General features: G+C 56.4%; 1 protein-coding gene across 3 annotated transcripts in view; it reads left to right on the plus strand.

The window, feature by feature from the left end:
• Positions 1-20,165, plus strand: part of GSG1L (GSG1 like) — a 187,841-nt gene that overhangs the window by 164,269 nt on the left and 3,407 nt on the right. For 2 of the 3 annotated variants that reach the window (XM_081132986.1, XM_081132984.1), the window contains one exon: positions 9,613-9,683. In XM_081132986.1, coding sequence (XP_080989112.1) covers positions 9,613-9,683 — 71 coding nt within the window. Of the gene's footprint in view, positions 1-9,612; positions 9,684-13,663; positions 13,746-20,165 lie in introns of those variants that run through there. The other variant, XM_081132985.1, reaches the window with a different exon arrangement.

Raw genomic sequence — 20,165 nt, forward strand, 5'->3', positions numbered from 1 at the left:
GAGTTTGGACTCCACTATGTTGGAACATCTGGGACATTTTAATGTTTTATGGGGCATGTGACTGCCTCGAGCTTAGGGAATCAGAGCCTGAGAAACCAGGAAGGAAATGAAGTTGGAGTGTTTGCCATTTGGCTCCAGGTTTCCTAGAACCAAGATGGGCACCTAAAAGCTGAACCAAGGTTTCTGTCTTGGACTCTTATCACAGCACTGAGAAGAGGTCCCAGCAGTGGGATTGGCAATGGCCGCTGGGAGAGATCCTCGAGGCCAGGACCAAATCTGATCACCTGAGTCCTCAGTGTCCAGCTGGGCATAGAGGAGGTGACAATAAATAGTGGGTGGATGGTTGAATGGTTGGGTGGATGGATGGATGGACCAGTGCATGTGTGGATGGATGGTGGACAGTGGATGGTGGATGGGTGGATGGTGGATGGGTGGATGGTAGATGGTGGATGATGGATGATGGGTGATGGATGGGTGGATGATGGATGGTGGATGGGTGGATGGGTGGATGGTGGACGATGGATGATGGATAGGTGGATAATGAATAACAGATGGTGGATGGTGGATCGTGGATGGTGGATGGTGGATGATGGGTGATGGGTGGGTGGATGATGGATGGTGGATGGGTGGATGGTGGATGGTGGATGGTGGATGGTGGATGGGTGGATGATGGATGGTGGAGGGTGGATGGTGGATGATGGATGATGGATGATGGATGATGGATGGGTGGATGATGGATGGTGGATGATGGATGATGGATGGTGGATGGTGGATGGGTGGATGGTGGATGATGGATGATGGATGGTGGATGGTGGACGGTGGACGATGGACGGTGGATGATGGATGATGGATGGGTGGATGATGGATGGTAGATGATGGATGATGGACGGTGGATGGTGGATGGTGGACGATGGATGGGTGGATGATGGATGATGGATGGTGGATGATGGATGATGGATGATGGATGGGTGGATGATGGATGGTAGATGATGGATGATGGATGGTGGATGGTGGATGATGGATGATGGATGGGTGGATGATGGATGATGGATGATGGATGGGTGGATGATGGATGATGGATGATGGATGATGGATGGTGGATGGTGGATGGGTGGATGATGGATGATGGATGGTGGATGGTGGATGGTGGACGATGGATGGTGGATGATGGATGATGGATGATGGATGATAGATGGGTGGATGATAGATGATGGATGATGGATGGATAATGGATAACAGATGGTGGGTGGTGGGTGGTGGATGGTGGGTGGTGGGTGGTGGGTGGTGGGTGGTGGGTGGTGGATGATGGATGGTGGATGGATAATGGATAACAGATGGATGGTGGATGGTGGATGGTGGATGATGGATGGTGGATGGGTGGATGATGGATGGTGGATGGGTGGAAGGATAGATGGGCAGGTGGTTAGCATATTTCTTGGGACTACCTCCTAAATAAGCTACCTTGCCCAAATTCTTATCACAGAGCTGGCTTCTGGGGGAGTGACTGAACATGGGAAAATGCCTTTCAGTGGCAGGGAGGTGAGAGGACCCCAGGACTGAGTCTGAGGAGGAAAAGGGGGAAGGAGACTGTGAGGCTGGGCAGTGTTGAGTTGGACTCTGTGGGTCACGTGGAAGGGTTTCAGCCTAAGGAGTCACATGATGGGGGCCACTCAGAGACCCCTTTCTGATGTTATAGATGCTGTGGTCTCTCCTCTGCCACATGGGCCTCCTTTCTGTTCCTTGAACTCTGCAAGCTCAACCCCGCCTGGAATGCTCACCTGGCTGGCTCACTCAGGCCTCTGCTCAGTGAGGTCTTCCTTAATCAGTTGGTCTAAACTTGCACACCCCCCAAACACCCTGTCCTAGTCACTCTTTAGCCCATTGCTAATTTTTCATAGCACCTGTACAGTCTAACATTATTCTCTTTGTTTACCTGTTTGATAGTTTGTAGACTGAGCTCCATGATAGAAAGGCTTTACTGTATTGTCACTGTATTGTGAGCACCTAGAACTGGGCCAGGCACCCAGTAGGTGCTCATTAAATTTTTGTGTGTGTGATCGACTGAACTGTTCTCTTTGGAAACCTCAGCCCTGACTGCCTCATGCCCTTTCAGCTCAAGCCCCACTATGGTCAGGCAGATTCAGCATCCCAGCACCCCCATGCCAAAGTCCCAGGTCAGGTGTTCAGACCCAGGCCAGTCAACTGTGTCCAGGGAGGCCAGGCTGACCTGGCATTCAGGCCTGCCTCGGCCACGGCTGTGGCCAGAGCATGTTCACTAGGAAGGGGGTGATGACTGGCATAGACAAGGCCCCCGGTAGGCACTTGAGAAATGTTTATCGAAACCGCATACACAGCCTGATGTCTAAACCAGTCACATTAACACAGCATCAGTTGTCACCTCAGCTGTGGGAGAGCTGGGACACCCATAGGCAACCTTGTTTTGCTGAGGCAGAAAACAGGATCGCTTTGTACCATGAAGCTGCCGTTTGCTGGTGCCCCAGTTCAAATGGTCCCAGAGACGTGGGAGATGGCTGCTTCCCAGCACATGTGCAGAATATCACTTCACACATTCATAACTCGGCATGATGCAGAGGTTCATCAAACTTTATTTCCCTTCTCTGAGGAGAGCATTTCAGCTCAGCTGGGCTGTTCTAATTTCTTCTGTCTTTTTTCTGGTGCCTTCCTTGCAAAGAGCTCAGAGCACACGGGCAGACCTCTGCACAGGTTTGCAGGTGGCCCAGAAGCGGGGCTGAGATCCTGCCGTGGTCACCATTCCCCAGACCGCAGCCAGGGACACAGGGAAGAGAGCCACGGTCCCACCTACCCACGTTCCCTACTCCTTAGGGTCAGGGGTGCTGTAGAAAGATCAGGGGTTTGGAGGCCCCCGACCTCAGTGAGTTTCCCAGTTCTGTCCCTTTGCTGCTGTGTGACTTGGGGCAGGGCACCACACCCCTCTGGGCCAGTTTCCTCTGACCCACAGTGGGCAAGCCAGAGCTCTTGGCCCCCTGGGGAGGCTCAAATTTCATAAGCCAGGCAATGTGCTGGGCATGGAGAGAGTTTTGTGTGTGAGAGAGTTTTGTGTCCCTTCTGCTACTGATGCAAAGTATAAAGCTTGGGAATGGTTAGCTCAGCATGAGGTGGAGATGGCATTTTAGATGTTAGGACTTTAATAATCATATTAATAACCACAACAGACACGTGTTACTGGCCCTGTGCCAGGCCCTCCTTTAGATGCTTTAGATGGTAATTCCACACCACCTCTGTGAGGTAGTAGGTGTTATTTATCCCCATTTTATGGTTGCAAAATCAAGGCACAGAGAGGTGAAGTGACTTGCCCAAAGTCACACAGCTGGTAAGTGCCAGAGTTGGATTTGAACAAGGTCACAGTCCGTCGTGGTGATGTGTGGCCGCTCAGGACTGATCAGCAGTCTCTGCCTGGCACCAGGGGAGTCCGGGGTTGGGGGGCTCCCTCCGGGGCTGAGGCGTGCAGCAGAATACATGTGCCCTGATGAGTCTGCGCCAGGTGGCTGGGGGGAGGGGGCTGAGGCCCACAGGGCGGTAAAGAGCAGAAAAGCCTCCGCAGAGAAGACCCTTGAGCCCAGCTTTAAGACACGGGGCGGCAGCGCTCACCAGCGGGTGGGCGGTGGGGGCGAGAGGGCGTCTCAGGCACAGGCCCCCCAAGAGCAAGGCCAGGAAGGAAGAGAGGCATCTAGGCAGGTTGGTGTGGTGTGAGTGTGGGGGGGCTGGGAGTGGGGCCTGGCTCTCATCTCTCTCACCCTTCCACAGTTTTTGGGGTGGGGCTGGGGTGAGAAGGTAGAGTAGGAACCCCCCCAACCCCCCTTCCTGAGTACAGAAAGGGGTGCAGGGACCCCACCCCAAGCAGCTCTGCTCTGCTGCCTGTTGGAAGGAAACTTTTGGAAGGGCTTGTCTCCACTTCCTCACCTGCCACTCAGCACGGCCCCGCGCCCCCCAGTCCCCTGACAGAGCCCCCAGCAGCCCGGGCTCTCCACTCTCCCCTCCTCCCTGTGCCGCTCCGGCCTGCTGCTCTCCCCTGCTCTGTCACAGGACCACGCTCCAGGGTCAGTGCTGGGCCCTCTTCTCTCCTCGCTTGACCTCAGTGGCCACCCTGCCCCAGGACTCCCACACTCAGTCCACCCCAGACCTCCAACTTCATATCCAGTTGCATCCTCAGTGTTTCCACTTTGGATTTTTAAAGACCCTAGAAATCAACATGGCCGGGACCCACTCACGATGGTGACCCCAAACCCAGGCCTATTTCTGTGTCTCTCTCCACGTGATCCTGCTTGTGCCAGGCAGACATCTGCAATCCTGACACCCCGTGCCCAGCTCACCACAAATCCAGTGCATGTCCCTACAGTTAGCTCATGTCTCTGTCTCCACACCCTTCCTCCCCCATGGAGGTCCCACGTAATTAATCCCACACCCGACTTTTCCCCCTTGAATGTCCTCCCCTAGCAGGCAGATGACCAGGAACCTGTACCCCCATCGTTCTGGTTAAAACAGTGCAGTGACTTCCTACAGCTCCAGGACACAGGCCCAGCCCCTCGACGTGAGTCTCAGGGGCTCCCCCTGCCTCGCCTCACTGTGGCCCCGGTCCCTCCTGCACACGGAGCCCCTCGGGACCTCTGTAGTCCCCCACACTGGTGGTTCTGCCTCCACATTGCTTCTGGACTGCCCTCCTCTCTGCCTGGAGCGCCCCCATTCCTGGCCTTGACGCTGGGCCTTCAGGTGGAACCTCCAGTATTGATTCTAAACCCACCAACCCTGCCTGTCCTCTCACAGCACCCGGGGCCTTCTCACCAGTCTCCCCTCGCAGCATCTCGGGGGCAGGGCACATGCTGACTCCCTTTCTTTATTCAGAAACAGGGATGGATGGGGAGAGAGAGCAGAGAGGAAGACCTCTTAGAAGGAGCTTCTGGGCCATGTCACTGGCCAGTCTGTCAGGCCAAGGTGACCTTGGCCCTCTGGGAGCTGCCTTAAATGACCCTTTCCCCAGCCAACCTGAACGTCACTGAGCCCAGAGGTGCCCACCTCTGTGACTTTGCCCACCGGTTCGCTCTCCTCGTAGCCAAGGCTGTGCAAGGGACTTTTGAAAGAAACCAAGTCTGGAGGTTTCCACGTTGTCCTGGGGGCCCCTGGAGTGCCCTTGGCAGCTGCTGAGGGTGGGGTGGGGTTTCGGGTGAGGCTCCACTAATGCTCGTGACTGATTTCCTAAGTAATAATCTCTTCCCATGCAGTTCTGGAAATAATCTCAAGTTGATCATATCTAGACATTTCTTTTTAAAACCCAATATTGGAGAAAAGGGAGACAAAACTGTCAACTCCGCACAGATTAGGGGAGGGCGCCGACACTGCGGATAGCTTTATCTTCTCTGTAGTTCCCGAATGTTTCGTATTAGGATGATATTTCTCATAAAATGGGGAAAGAAAAAAGAACCTTTTTAAAAACCCATTTTTTCTCCCCTATCTTGGAATGGCACTTGCGCTGTATGGAGTCTTCATTTCCTACCTGTGGTCATTTATTTGCCGACATTCCTTTTAATTCCATCCTTTATTCTACTGTGAATGGATCACTGAAAAATTACTGTTCTCTGTCCGCTGCGACTGTGTCTGAGATCTCTGCCCTGGGGCCCGCGTCCCTCAGCTCCTTGTGCCCACTTGTCCCCCTGAGCTGAGTGTTGCTCCTCAGCAGCGCCCCACATCTGTTCACTCTTTATTGGGGTTCATTGAAACCGCTGTTTCCCCCCCAGAGGAGAGTGGAGCCCAGAAATTAGAGCTGGCACCGGAGCCCTCGCCAGCTCCCACAGTTCGATCAATTAGATGGCTGACCAAGACCCGAGAAAGAAAAGCAAAAAGCGCAGACGGGTCCTTGAGTGGGGACCCTCAGGGGAGAGGGAAGACTGAGGAAGGGCAGCTGCTCCCCGTTCCTCCTATCAGCCCCCCGAGGGGGAGTGGGGAGGGCGTTGGCTGGCAGGGCTCCGGGCACCTCATGCCCCCCTGACCGTCACTACTGCCGGTTCCTTTGGTGACGCCCTTCGGTAGCCAGGACTGTGGGGAGCACCCTGGAGACCTGGGTCCGCTGACAGCAGCTTAGAGCCATGGGGGGATGACTGGGCCTAAGCCTAGTGGAGGCCCCCACACTTCCAGACGTGATCCGGGGCCCAGCAGCATGGGGCTCACCTGGGAACCTGTTAGAAATGCAGAATCTCAGGCCCCACCCAGACCTGCCCAATCAGGACCTGCATTTTAACGAGCTCCTCGAGGGTCGGTGGGCAGTCAGCCAGTTTGGGAGTCACGGGGCTGGAAGACAGAACTGCACAGGGTGAGCTGCGCTCAGCTCCAGTCCCTCCTCCCTGCAGGGCCCAGGTTTCCATTGTACCCCAAGCACCCCCTTGTCCTCCAGGCTTCCTGCAGAAGGGCCATCAGCCCTTGCCGTAACCCTGTCAAACATCAGCCACTCACTACATGGCTGCCAAGATCCTGCAGGTGTGTTGTTTCCGCTGGCGAATCTGGCGGTGAGGGCCGCATTTGTGCAGTGAAACCCGCTCTTTCCAGGTGGTAACACAGTGCCGCAGAAAGACCGGCAGCCCCGCGTGGATCCCAGCTCTGCTCTGAGGAGTGAGCGCGTCCTGTGGGCTTTCATCAGCTCCAGGCTCACCTCCTCCATGAAGCCTCTACTGGTCCCAACACGGGTTGTTCTCAACCCTGGCTGCAAGGTCCCATCACCTGGTCATTTAAAACTCCCCAGGGGACTTCAGTGGGTCTCCAAGTTGAGAACCCTTGGCTGGACCGGAGGTTAACACACTGGCTCCTGCCAAATCCAGCCACCACCTGCTGTAAATGAACAACTGAACAACATGCCCATTTATTTGCATATTTTCTGCAACTGCTTGGAACCGTGAGGGCAGTTGAGTCGTTGTGACAGAGACCATGTGGCCGGCAGAGCCTCACATGTTTACCATCCAGACCTTTGTAGAAAGTTTGCCAGCTCCTGGATTAGACGGCTATTGCGCCTTTATCCACCCTTCCTGACACCCTCGGGCCCTAGCCTTAGCCGTTCTGTGGTGATTGTGTGTATGTGAGCAACGGGCACGAGCTTCTCAAGGGCAGGGACCTCTGGGAGTCATGTCCCTGTGGCCCCCAAGGGCAGCACAAGGCCCGGCCCCCAGCAGCTGCTCACTCACTGCAGGTGTTTGATATGTTAACTATTGAACTTTGGGTGTCTTAGCAGCAAGGCTTTGGTGACCAGGCAGAGGAGGGGCCATGCTGGGCGGACGGAGCTGGTTCTTGCCTTAAACATCAGCTCCTTTGCTCACCAGCACCTCTCCCCAGGCAGAGCCCAGGGGATGCCCAGCATGAGGCTTGGAGGAGCTGACCTCAGGGTAAGATGCCCTGAGCACTGGGAGCCTGAGAGAATCAAGGGATGGGTTCAGGCTGGAGGCCCTGAAATGCAGGCGGTGTGGCAGGGCTGGCATCTGTTGACTCAGGCACTGGACGTGAGCAGGAGGCGGCGCTCCGGGGTGAGGGTGGGCGTGGGGACCTGGCCCAGCTGCTGAGCCACTGCAGCTTCATGACTGGTGACCCTCCAGCCCTGAGCACCTCTGTGGCAGGGGAACCAACAGCTTGCTGGGTGCACATGCAGCGCTGCTCGGGAGAGTGAAAAAACTGGGAAAACACCTAAACATTGATCAATAGGGTATTGAATATTGTTTATTTTCTTCACAAACAACTATCAGGAGAAAAGATGAGTGAGGTTTATGTGGACTGATATAGAAAGATGTTGGAAATTTATGGGTGAGTTAAAAAAATCAGGTTGCGAAAAAGTGTGTTTAATTTGAGGCTATTAATATAAGTATTAATTCTGAAAAGTACTACTACACGGAGGCGTAATTACAGGGAACTCTGCTCTTTATGGGGATGGAATTTTTTTTTTTTTAAAAACCTGTGCTATAGGGAACGTAACAAAGATGTTTCCAGTAAAAGACAGAAAAGGGAGCATCTTCCCTACGTGGACCCTCCCCGTAGCATCTGACCACGGGCCTCAGTGCTGCCCTCGGGCCACCCAGGCAGAGACCTTTGTAACCAAGGGCTGTGTCCAGAGCTTGCTCCCCGCGAAGCCAGGCCTGGTCCCTTCATGCGGACAGTGTGAGCAGCCTCTGGGAGGTAGACGGAAGGCTCTCTGAGGACAGAGACCGTGAAGAGGACATTTCTGTCCTACACAGGCCATCTGGTCAGAGAGCGCAGAGCAGGACCTCGGCAAGTTCCTGCTGAGAGTGAGGGAGCGATCTCAGGGCACCGAGATGACCAGCGCAGGAGTGTCTCCCCCTCTCCTAAGGCCATTCCTGGCATTGCTCGCCACCTTCCCCATGCGTCCTCTGCATGTGGCTGTGCCGCCAGGAATAAGGGGTGAAGGGGGGGGCTCGGAGAAGATGGAGATTTCCTTGCAGGCAAGTGGAGAGGACAGCAGTGGGTGGAAGAGCAGGGTGGGGGAAGGGAAGGCGCCGCTGAGGGCCCTGGACAGAGTTAGGGGGAAGCTCTGAAAGTGAGACCTGGGGAGAGAGGTTTCGGGACAGCTGTAAGGCGAGTGAATGGCAAAGAGGAAGGGGGGACATACCAGGGCATCGGCCAGAGGCGGAGTTGGGAGTACTCTCGGTGTTCTTAGGAGGTATAGCGATTGCCGTGGTTTCTTCAGGGGACCAGACTGTTTCTCTAAGGGTGACATGCATTTGGACTGGGCCACATGGAGCCCTGCGGTTTATGAGGGTTACCAATGGGTGAGTGCAATGTGGGCCCACTCCCTGGCCCAGTCATCGGTGGGATGGGGGTGAGGGCCTCGGTCTGGAGCATTTCAGAGTCTGCACCCCCCCCCCCCGTCAGCCTCTGCACTGGGCTTGACAACCCCTGGCACCCCCTCAGAGGCTGCCCCGTGGAGCTGCAGTCATCTTGAGATGCCAGAGGAGTAGGAAGCCAGGCAGGAGGAACCCTCCCAGCTGCCTGCGGGGACAAGCACTGTGGCCCGAGGAGAAGCCCAGGGCTCTGTCTATATGCAGAAATGGCTTTGGAAGTGTTTTGATGTAGCTAAGCAAAGTGACATAGCTGATAAAAGTCCATTGCCCCAAATCAGAAAACAGGTAATTTGAGAAAGGAAGCTCCAGATTTAACCCTCTGTAGTCTCCTTACCTAGGCTTAATCACCATTAGGTTTCTGTATATATTTGGCCAAGTAATTTTTGTGCATATCCGCGTGTACTTTTTGAAACAAATCAAAAAGCACATCCTTTGTAACCTGCCCTTTGCAGGTGACTGGACAGCTCCCTGTGAGGGCGCGCGGGCTTGTGTCCGGCTCTGCCGCTAACCTATTAGCTGCGTCGCACCTACGGGTCACATCACCTCCCAGTGCCTCAGTGTCTTCATCAGTGACCTGGAAATAATGATGCCCCTCTCACGGGGGTGGTGAGGGTCTCGTGGGCGGTGGCGTGAAGCCGCTTTGCAAAATGTGCTCCAGCGGGAGGGGCTCCGCGTCTTCAGGTCCTGGTGTCGGGCAGCCCAGCGGCTCTTTCTGACACAAGCCTTTGGCTTCTTTACTTTCCAGGATCGAGAAGGGGGACAGGGGCGAGGAGGAGGACCTTCGCTTGGACTGCCGCCACGAGAGATACCCAGCCCGTAAGTGGCCTCAGCTGCAGGAGCCGGCGCGCAGATTCTGGGCCGTGTGCGGAGAGGGAACCCTGGAGAGGAGCCCGGCGGACCTCCCCTGAGCCCTGACCCAGCAGCCTCTGCCCGCGGGGGACGGGGGACCAGGGTGCTCAAAGACAGGCAGGGGAGCCGCGCCTTGAGTCCAGGCCTGGGCCAGCCATTGGCCTAAAGAGAGAACAGCAGCTGTGTCGAGCCAGCCGAGTCAGGGAGGCGACAGTGGGGGCGGGAGAGGAGCGTGGAGGAGGCCTGCTTGGGGAGGAGGGGAGGGCCCTGTCTTCTCTCTGAAGAAAGAAACTCCTGCAGGAGCCACCAGCCCAGGAAGATGACCTGCCCCGGGGGTGGCTCTTAGGTGGACACTGGGCTCACATCCCATGCTTTCTTGACCGGTGTCTGTGCCAGGGCGGAGGGCTTCCTGGAGGAAGGGGTCAAGAACCAGGGCATGGGGGCAGCTGGGGAGCACCAGCCTCAAAGAAAACAGAGGGGAACAGAAACCTACCAGAGGGGCCCAGGAAGCGTATGGTAGGGACAAAGGCTGAGAGCCCCTGGCTCACGGTAGAGTGCCACTGGCTGCCCTGCTTGGGCTGAGCCTCCCCAGGCTCCCTGCAGAGTGGGCAGGACACCCTGGGTGGAAAGAAGTTGGGGCCTTGTTTGGGGGCAACGGGGGAGCTGGGAGGAGGAAAGGCCAAAAGGGGAGCCAGTGTGGCCCTAACAGGAAGCCCTGGAGTTAAGAATGAGAAGGCCCAAGGTCAGGGGCCTGCACAAGGCCCCCACCCCAGCCTAGGCCCCACAGCCTCTGCCCACCTGGTACCCGCTGCACCTCCTGAGCAGGGGGGAGGCGTCGGGTGTGTCTGCTGGGCCTGCAGCCCGCGCAGGACTCCATCTCGCGTTCCCCTGACAAATACTCATTGAGTGTCTGCTCCCGCTGGCCCCACGCTGGGTGCTGGACGCGGGGCCACGAGCAAGGGCGGACGAGGCCCTGCCTCGTGGGAGAGGCAGCCGAGGGGAGAGGGAGCCGGGTAAGGTGTGAGCGCAGAAACAAACGGGACCGTCTCAGGCGCCAGGGAGGGAACCTGCGATGATAAGGCGGCGACGGGAGGCTCCTTTAGAGCCACGTCTCCGAGGAGCTGGGACCTAGAGGATGAGAGGGAGTCAGCGACACAAGGAGCCCTCCAGGCGGGGGGCCTGGGGTGCCCAGCCCCAGAGCAGGACAGCCAGACGGAGCCGCGTGGTGGGGGGCAGGGGGTGGGAGCAGGTGGGGCTGGAGATGAACAAAGATAAGAGTGGGTGGGCTCAAGAGCTCTTCTCTGGAAGAACTGTCAGCGTTAGTTTGGGTTCCCCCAGAAGCCGGTCCTGAGATAAGGATTTGACAGCAAGTAGCTTATTTGGTGACCTCAGAAAGTCCAGGTAGTTAGCAGGCGAGGGGGTTGAGCTGGGAAAGGCAGGTGGCGTGAAAGGCACATTGTCCAGCGGATCAGCACCCGTCCCTGTGAGGGGCTTGGGTGCCAGTGCAGAGCACACGGGTCTGAGTCACCCCCCCCCCAAGTGACAGCCCTACCCCTGGTCATTGAGGCAGCTGGGGTGGGGTGGGGGCGTGATCCTCCTGAGGCGGGTGGGGACCCTGTGCAGCTGGAGGTGAGCAGTGGGTCCACCAGGGTGCTGTGGGGAGGACGGGTTTGTGGGGCACCAAATCTGAGGGGCGCGTAGGTTGAGGACAGAGATAGTTGAAAGCAAGAGACTGCTGGGACCCTTCAGGGGGAATGGGTGGGGTGGGGAGACACAGTGAAGCCATGAGGTCCCAACTCCCTGGGGCTCAAAGAGAAGTCGTGGGAGGCAGCGGGAGAGCTGTCGGCTGCCCCCCAGGTTACCCAACCCCAGCTTCTCGGGGAAGAAGAGAGCCTCAGACCCATAGCGCCTCTGCCAGGTGCCCTTTACCAGGTGGCCGAGCTCGCAGCCATGGCTGCTTTCCCAGGGGCCCGGGGAGCCGCTGGGGACCCAGAGTTAAAGGAACGAGGTGGAAAATGACCTCATCTGCTGTCAGAGCTGAGGGAGGAGTCCGCCCGAGTGGGCTGGAGTGGCCGCCTGCGGTCACTTTCATTGCCCTAAGGCGGGCTGCCTCTGTGGCCACAAGAAAGCCATTTATCATTCACTTAGTCAACAGGTCTTTACTAGAGATGCTTCCCTGGGTGGGGCCCAGACTGGAGCACGGAGAGAAATAAGGTGTGATCCTGGCTGGGCAGCTCCCAAGCCACCTCCGTACAGTGTGGCCGGAGCTACATGGGGGTCAATCCAGGCTCCCCTCCTGCCCGGGGTGAGGGGGGTGCAGGAGAGGGAGGGCTGGGGGCAGGGACTTAGCCAGGGCGATCCAGCCTGATAAATTCTACAGCTGTGGCACTGGTACCTGCCTTGATGATAACCAACGAGAAGGATTCAGTCCCACTAGGTCTGATGATACCTCAGCCTTCTGTGTGTTCTGAGGACTTCATGTCTATCCACTCATTTCATCCTAAATACAGCCCCATTTTACAGATTGAGACGGCGAGGCCCAGGGAAGTGATGGCTGTGCCGGGAAGTGGCAGGGCTGGGATTTGCACCCAGCCCATCTGGCTCTAGGTGGCCAAACCCTGAGCCACCAGGGTCCCTGCTCCACATGACAGTCAGTGGGTCCACATGCTGGGCAGGCCCCATCCACCAGGCCTGGCAGGATATGTGGTTACAGGGCCCAGCCACCGCGGACTTGCTCCTCACGGAGCTCACGGGCTAGAAAAGCAGCCCCATCAGACCGTCCAGGGGAACGACGCTTCTCCAGAACCAGCCTCTTCACTGCTAGTGGGGTTTTGGCCAAGAAAATATTTTGGAAATGCCTGGGCAAGGTTTGCAATATCCCTGCACCAAGCAGCTGCTCAGATTTTGTGGAATGACTTTCAGGCACAAGGGACTGGGGGGAGGAATGCCGGGAGCCCAGGTTATTACACGCTTACTGTGTGCAGGTCCCTGCCGAGCACTTCACAGCCGGCTCACGTGGTGGCTGTCGCAGCCCTGGAGGGAAGGGCGGCTATTGTGCGTATGGAAAAACGAAGGCACTGAAAGGCAAACGGACTTTTCTGAGATCTTTGGTCCCCTGGGGATACAGCTCAGCTTGGGTGGAGAGCTTCCCCCTTACCCTGAGCACGGGGCTGTCCCCGCTCTGCCCCCAAGACCCTCAACCCCATTCCTCTCCTGCTCCAGCCACCTGGCCTTCCTTCCTTGAACATACAAAACATTGCCTTCCCGGGGCCTTTGCACGTGCTGTTCTCTCTGCCTGGAATGCTCTCCCTCTAAACCTCTGCAGGGCTGGCTTCGTCTCATCTTTAAGTCTCAGCCGGGAGGCCACTTCCTCAGAGAAGCTTCCCCGGCTGCCCTCTGTCGCCTTGTTTTCTGTTCGTCACAGTGTCTGTCCCTCTCTGAGACCGTCTTCTGCATTTACATGCTTGAGTTCTGTTCTGTTGTCTCTCTCCACGAGGTCTCCTCCATGATGAGAATAGACATCTGTCTTGTTTTGGGCACATCTGTACCCTGAACAGTGCATAGCACACAGTAGGTGCTCAATCCCTGGCTCTAAACTTCCCGTTTTCTCCCACTCTTTCCCACCTGAGCAGCCACTTTTACGTAAACAGTGACATGAACTTTTGGTTATCTTAACTGCTCCAAATGTGCTATTTTTTCTTGGGCTACTGTGATATGGATCCTGCCACATTTTTTTTCCCCCGAGGAAAGCGCTTGCTCTTGAAACTTGCCTTGGGGGCTCTGCAGTGCCACCAGCTAGCTCAGAAGCACATCAGATGTGACATTTGATGGAGAGGCTGCTGCCTTATGGTCCAGGTGTCTGCATCTTCCTTTCAGGAGCAACTGGGGTTTGCAACTGATTGCAGTTGTCAAGTTCAATGCCCAAGACAAGCTTTTGATTTTGCCAGGTGTGTCTGTACGGCTGAGCTGGTGAGAGGCTGTCACTCGCGGGGTACAGAGGTGGCTTCTGGGAGCTCCGTCTAGACGAGTCTCTGCCGCTGCTGCCCTCAGAATAGCAGAGGGAATTGCAAGGAAGACTTTTCTGGACTCAGAGCAACTTGGCATTTTTATTAGATCAAAATCAAACCCAATGGAGTCCTGCTCAAGTCTGCTCCTTTATTAAAATGGAAACAGACACTATTTCTGAAATCAGTATCAATGCCAACTTGTTGGGCACACAGACGGACTTGCAGCTTGGAGACGCCTGGCACTGGGTTGAGAGATCCAAGCCAATGTCAGCATCAGAATCACAGGGGGTGGGGTGGGGGGCTCCTTTAAATGCCAGGCCCGTCCCTGAATTTTGGACCCAGTAGGGCTGGGCGGGGCCTGGGATCCCGCATTTCCATCAAGTCCCCAGTGGTGCCGTTTCTGCTGCTCCACAGACCAAACCCTGAGCAGCCCTCAGCCCCCGGCCAACACCTGTCCCTCTGAAGCTGCTACCAGGAGCGAATCTGCACTTTGTCCCTTGCTTGGGCTATTTAGCGGTTTCTGGATGGAAATTGCTGCTCCTAGGGCGAATTCCCTGCCAATCCACCCTCCTAAGACACAAACTCGATCATGTCTTCGTCACCCCTCCCAGCTTCACAGCCTCCCATGGTGGCACCTGCTGGGCGTCAGGTGCCAGGCCACCCCTCTCGCAGGTCCCGCAGAGACCTCACGAGCCCACCCCGCTTCGTCTTGCTTTCAGCCTCTCATCCCTCTGAGTCCGTCTTGGTGAACTCTCTCTCCACCAGGATGGAAATGTCATGAGGATACGGCCTCGTTGCCACATTCACCGGCAGTCCCGGTGCCTAGCACTTAGTCCGTCACCGGTGCCTTGCGGTGACCGATTGAGCCCACTTGGTCCTCACGTCGCGCTGGCTCGGAGGAGTGTTTCCATTTTACACATGATGATCCTCAGGTTCCCAGAAACCAAGCTATTTGTCCTGGGTCACAAGTCTGGGCGACTCCACACTAAAGCTGTGCCACTCGGCTTCTTGTGCCCGTTTTGCCCGAGGCAAGACACTTCCGATCACTCCCGATCCCCAAAAACACTTGGGGGCAGTGGTTAAATGCAGCACTCTGGGTGGGGCAGGCCAGGAATCCGCTCGGGTAAATCTGATGATAAGGCAAGACCCCCAGGGCCAGGATGGACCCTACCCCCACCCTCCCCTCAAGGAAGCCTGCCGAATCTCTTAACCCTACACACACACACACACACACACACACACACACACACACCACCAGCCGTGAGCCCTGCTCCCCAGACCTCCTTGCTTCCGCCAACCACCAGCGTTGCCAGGGCTTTCACACCTCCTGGAAACCTCATTTACCTGCCAAGAGCCTATTTCACACCCTGTTCCTTCCGCCTGAGGTGGCCTGCTCCCTTCCTCCACTTGACAAAAAAACGAGCCAGTGGATTGTTGAGCTTCACAGGTGCTTTCAAAGCCTAGCTCAAATGACTGGGACAGCAACCAGCCCCCCTCCTCACCCCGCCAGAGGTGGTCACGGTCACCTCTGCATTTTTCTGGCCAGGCAGTCACATCCATGAAGCAGAATTTAATGGCCCAGCCTTTGGCATGAGGCTGCCTGAGTTCAAATCCCAGCAGTGAGACCTTTGACAGAAGACTTACCTATGTGGGCCTCAGTTTTCTTATCCATAAAATGGGCATAGTACTGAGACCTAACTCCTATTTCTGAGGATTAAGTGAGCCGATGCTGCGTGGTAGGTGGCTCTGGGATGTCACCCAGGAAGAGCTCTCACCATCTCTTCATGCATGTCTGCCTCCCTCACTAGACCATGGACACCCAGAGGGCAGGTCTGTGTCTCACTCATGTCTGTAGACCCAGCACCCAGTATGGAGCTGACACACAGTAGGTGCTCATCAAATGTTTAATAAGGGAATGAAAGAATCAGTGGCTCAGGTGGGGACAGGTGGTGGGTTAAGTGGACTCTGCCTGATTTCAAGTGTGAAAAAGAGACAAAGAGAATGTTTTAGCCCAGAAACATGGGGTCCGAGAAGATGGACTCCAGTGAAGAGAAGGATGGGGGCCCCCATTCGGTTTTCTAAGACAGTCTGCGCCTGTGGTAGACCAGAAAACCCAACCTTTCCCTCCACGAGGATCCCACACGAACCTGCTCTCCTGTCCAAATCCCCCGTAATTCACTCGCTCAGCAGCTCTGTACTCCCAGCACTGTGCCCGGGACTGTGCCAGGCGCTGGACGCTGTGGTGGATTAAAGCAGAGCTCGCCCGTGCCTCCTGCTGCATCCGGCCTAGGGTGGAAACTGGGAAGGAAGAGTAAGTGGATCTTAGCAGATACGATCCACCTCAGGTGCAGATTTACAGAGCAGGGTCAAACTGGAGAGGCAGCCAGGGGTGCTCCTTGCCAAGGTTGTGACACTTTAGGCAATGAAAGAGGGATGGTGGTGTCACTAGTTGAAGGGTCTCCAAAGCCAGACATCTCAGTGCTCACCTGGATTCATTTCTCCATCTCTTTGCATAGCTTTTTAGAGGCCAGGGTTCAAGGTTGGGCAGCCAAACTGTAGGCTCTGGATGGGCCACGGGTCCCCAAGAGGCCTTCAGCACCTCGCACAGGGGTAGGTCTCTGGAAGGCACTTCTGTTTAAACGGATCTGGCTCTTCCCACTCAAGGCTGGGCTGCTATGGGTCAGGAGCTCCCGGAGGAGCCACCTGCCCACCCCCAAAGCCTGCCCACCCTCACTAATTCCCCTACGGCCTTCAGAGCACCTTGGGCAAGTGGCCTCCCCGCTAAGAGCCCGTTTCCCCATCTACACATTGTGGTGGCTTTGGCGTTCTTGGTTTTGAAGGGCCCTCCCAACGGAATGAATCCGTTTTAGGTGTGATTTCATTCAGTTCAGCAGAGCTGAGAGCTGATCCCCTGGATCTTGGTGCCTTGGAGAGAGTCCAAGACAGTGATTTCCCACCGGAGGACTGGAAGTTAAGACTGGAAGGGACTTATGCTAAAAACGTTCATCTTCTTGATATTTGGATTAAAAAGCAAAGAGAACCCTGGCCAGTGATGCTCAGTGGTTAGAGCATCACCCCACGCACACTGAAGGGTCGCAGGTTTGATTCCAGGTCAAGGGCACATACCTGGGTTGTAGGTTCAGTCTCTGGCCCCCGGTTGGGGCAAGTGCAGGAGGCAACCAATCGATGTGTCTCTCATATTGATGTTTCTCTCTCTCCTCCCCCCTCCCCCCCTTCCACTCTCTCTAAAAATCAATGGAAAAAATATCCTCAGTGAAGATTAACAGAAAGGGGAGGAGGGAGAAATCACATCTGGGAACCTCCTATGTGCCGAGTACTCTGCCAAGCCAGGGAGGTTTCAAGGGAATTGAAAACACAGTACTTGCTACCAACCCTCTGACTGGGACCTTGGGCAAATCTCTCCCCACCTATGGGCTTCAGCTTCCCCATCTGTGAGGAGAGGCTGAGGAACCCAACACCTCCTAGTTCTGACATTTTATTTTCACATTTATCTGAAATTGGATGATGAAGGGTTTCTATGCAGGGGTCTTATTGATTCCTCTCTAATTCACAGCCGTTTGCAGTCTCAGAGAGGTCAAGTTACTTGTCAAAAGTCACACAGCTTTAAAAAAAATGTTACACAGCTTGTAAGTGGGAGAGCCTGGACTTGAACCTCTGACTATTAGGCTCCAAGTGCTGTTGTTTCCCCCCACCAAGGAGGAGCAGCTGAGCAAAGAGCCTCCCACAGTGAACAGAACCTCAGGCTGGGGAGCCCACCCCTCCCGCCCAGGTCCCCTCCATCCTGCCCCTGCTTCCTGTGGTGTGAAGCCGGCTCAGGACTAGCTCCCCGCCCAGCGAGGTGCTGGGGGTGCTGGGGGTGCTGGGGGTGCTGGGGGTGCTGGGGGCCGGGGCTCCGGGAGGAAGCTGCCTGCTCTCCGCCTGCCCTGACTCCCCAGGTGAGCTGGGGAGACGCCCACAACACAAAGTGGCAAGCACAGGGGGAGCGGGGTGTGCAGTATTTTGGGGGACACAGAAGGGGGAGCGTCTCAAAGAGGAGTGGAGACTCAACAGCCAGAGGCCGGCGGGAAGGCCCCCGGGCCCAGGGACCAGACGCAGGCGGGAAACAGAGGTCAGAAACGGCCTGAGAGATTCCGCTCCGCCCACGGAGGATTTAAATTTTTAAAAACCATAGTTGTTATCATTTAAAAGCCAGGAGATTCTATTTTGAAATTCCGATTCGCTTCCTCTGACCCTTTTGGAAGATCGGCGCTCACGTCCCCGCAGCAGCTCTGTCCCGAGCTGAGGGCTGGCTGCTTCTGGCCACTCAGCACATTTAGGGGGTCGCGGGGCCAGTAGGCGGGATGTAATCTTCCTCAATCTACAGTGTAGAGTTTTTGTTTACTGGCCCCAAAGTAAAGGGACTGGGAGGAAGGGGGGAGTGGGGAGTCCTGGTGGGCTGGTGGGGCCCCCGCACCCCCCGGAATTGGCTCTGAGCCCCAAGCCCTACTGGGCGGCTGGAGCGGGGAGGAGGCCCAGTCCTTAGTGACTTGTCCTCTGGATCCAGGGGACAGGAGCGCGATTTTAACATAAGGAAGGGCAGGGATCACAGCCTTTTTGTTCCTCAAAGATACGCACGTGATCACCTTTCCTCTGTTCCAGTGAACTCTCCCAGGTTCCGCCTGTTAGCAGTGGTAAGAACAACTCTAGTCATTTTTAAGCCCTCATTTAGAAAAATAATCAGATCTTCCTCTGCACCAAATATTTGCTTCTAGGTTTTTAAAAAACCTCAAACTCCTATACCTTGGCAGCGAGCATTTCCAAAGAATGCAACTGTCTCAGTGTCGAGGCCAAAACAAATGTTTTTCCTGAGGCCAAATGATTCCAGAATGTTCGCCAAATGTTTCCCACCTCTTTAAAAAATATAGTAAAATTAGCAGAGCTCCAGCCAACATTAAGGAATATTAAAAACGGGGGACAAGCCGGAGGGGGGGAAAACACGCACCCGTCGCTGGCGTGACCACCTTCATTCCTGCCTGTCGCCGTCCAGCCTCTGTTGTTAGGGGGGACCTTCCAACACTCAGAGCTGCTCTGGGGTGCGGGAGTCATGAGCAGCCTGTCCTTGGAGGTGTGCAAGCAGGAGCTTGGCTTCAGCAGGAATGTCCACCTCAAGGGGCTCACTGTGAAGAGCCTGTCTGACCTAAAAGGTGACAGGAATGCCTGAGCGTCCTTTCGAGCTCAGGGGAGGGAAAGAACACGGAACAAATTCCTTCTAACATGACAGTTTGGAATCAGGAGCTGCGAACTCTAAGGTGGCTGCTGGTCTCTGCTGAGTCTCGGTTCCCTCGTTTGTGAAATGGTGGTGGCTGCCTCCCGGCTGAGACAAGGATCTAGGTGGCGCTCAGTCACCATCCGCTCCTCCCTCGCCCTCCAGGGCGCCTTCCCTTTGCTTCCCCTCCCTGGGGTGAGCCAGAGCTCTCCTGGGCTCCCCCTCTAAGGGGGTGAAGCTGGGGAAAGCCAGTCAGGGTGGGGGTTCCAGGATGGAGACCCCTGAGGGCTGGGGAGAGGACACGGTGGGCTTCCTGTAGGAGGAGAGACGCGCCGGGCCTTAAGGGTTTGATCACAGCAGGTACAAGGACATTGTAGCCTTCAGTGGAGATGGAGATGTTTCTGGCATGTTAGAAAGACGCTTGGTGAAGGCGAGGAGCAAGCCTCTGGGAACCGAGGGAAGCGGGTGTGCAGGCCGGGCAGGGCGCGGGCAGGGCACGGTCAGGGCGCGCCCCCCAGCTCCTGCTGCTGTGGGGGCAGCGGGCAGCGGGCGGGTGGAGTCTCCGCCCAGTGCCTTGGCCCAGGGAGCTGCTCAGCGTCAGCTTGGGGCACACCCGCTGCCCCTGGGCCAAGCAAGGACCAGGCCGAGGATTCGACTGCACTGTCCTACCCCCCCCCCCCCCCATAGCTCCCGAGCACTGGGAGGCACACAGGGGCTCAGGGCGGGCGGATACGTCGGGGGAGAGGTGGCTGCAGGACCGCTGAGATGGGCGGGTGGGTAGGCGGGTGAGCAGGGAGGGGTTGGTGGTTCACTGAGGTGTGGACCCGTGAAAGGAAAACGGAGATGAAGGGGGGGGGGTGGCCTGAGGGTGATGGCGTGGGGGGGGGTGACTGTGAGGGCAGGTGGGTGTGCGGGGATGGTGGTGGGTGCAGTGGTGGCTTGTTGGGTGGGTGTGTTGGTGAGTTGGGGGCAGGAGGATGGGGCTTGGTGGGGGTTGGGGACCTGGTGGCCGGTTGGGAAGGCGGCCAGAGGGCGGCGAGCTGGAGCGGGGTGGGCGGGGTGGGCGGGTGCGTGGTCATTGGGCTGCAGGGAGTGAGTGTGGGCAGCCGGCTGGTGGGAGCGCTAATGGGGTGGTAGGAGGATGGATGGTGCGGCTGTGCTGGGGTGGGGGCAGGC

This window comes from Miniopterus schreibersii, assembly GCF_964146895.1.
Source record: "Miniopterus schreibersii genome assembly, chromosome: 3".
Taxonomy (NCBI): Eukaryota; Metazoa; Chordata; class Mammalia; order Chiroptera; family Miniopteridae; genus Miniopterus; species Miniopterus schreibersii.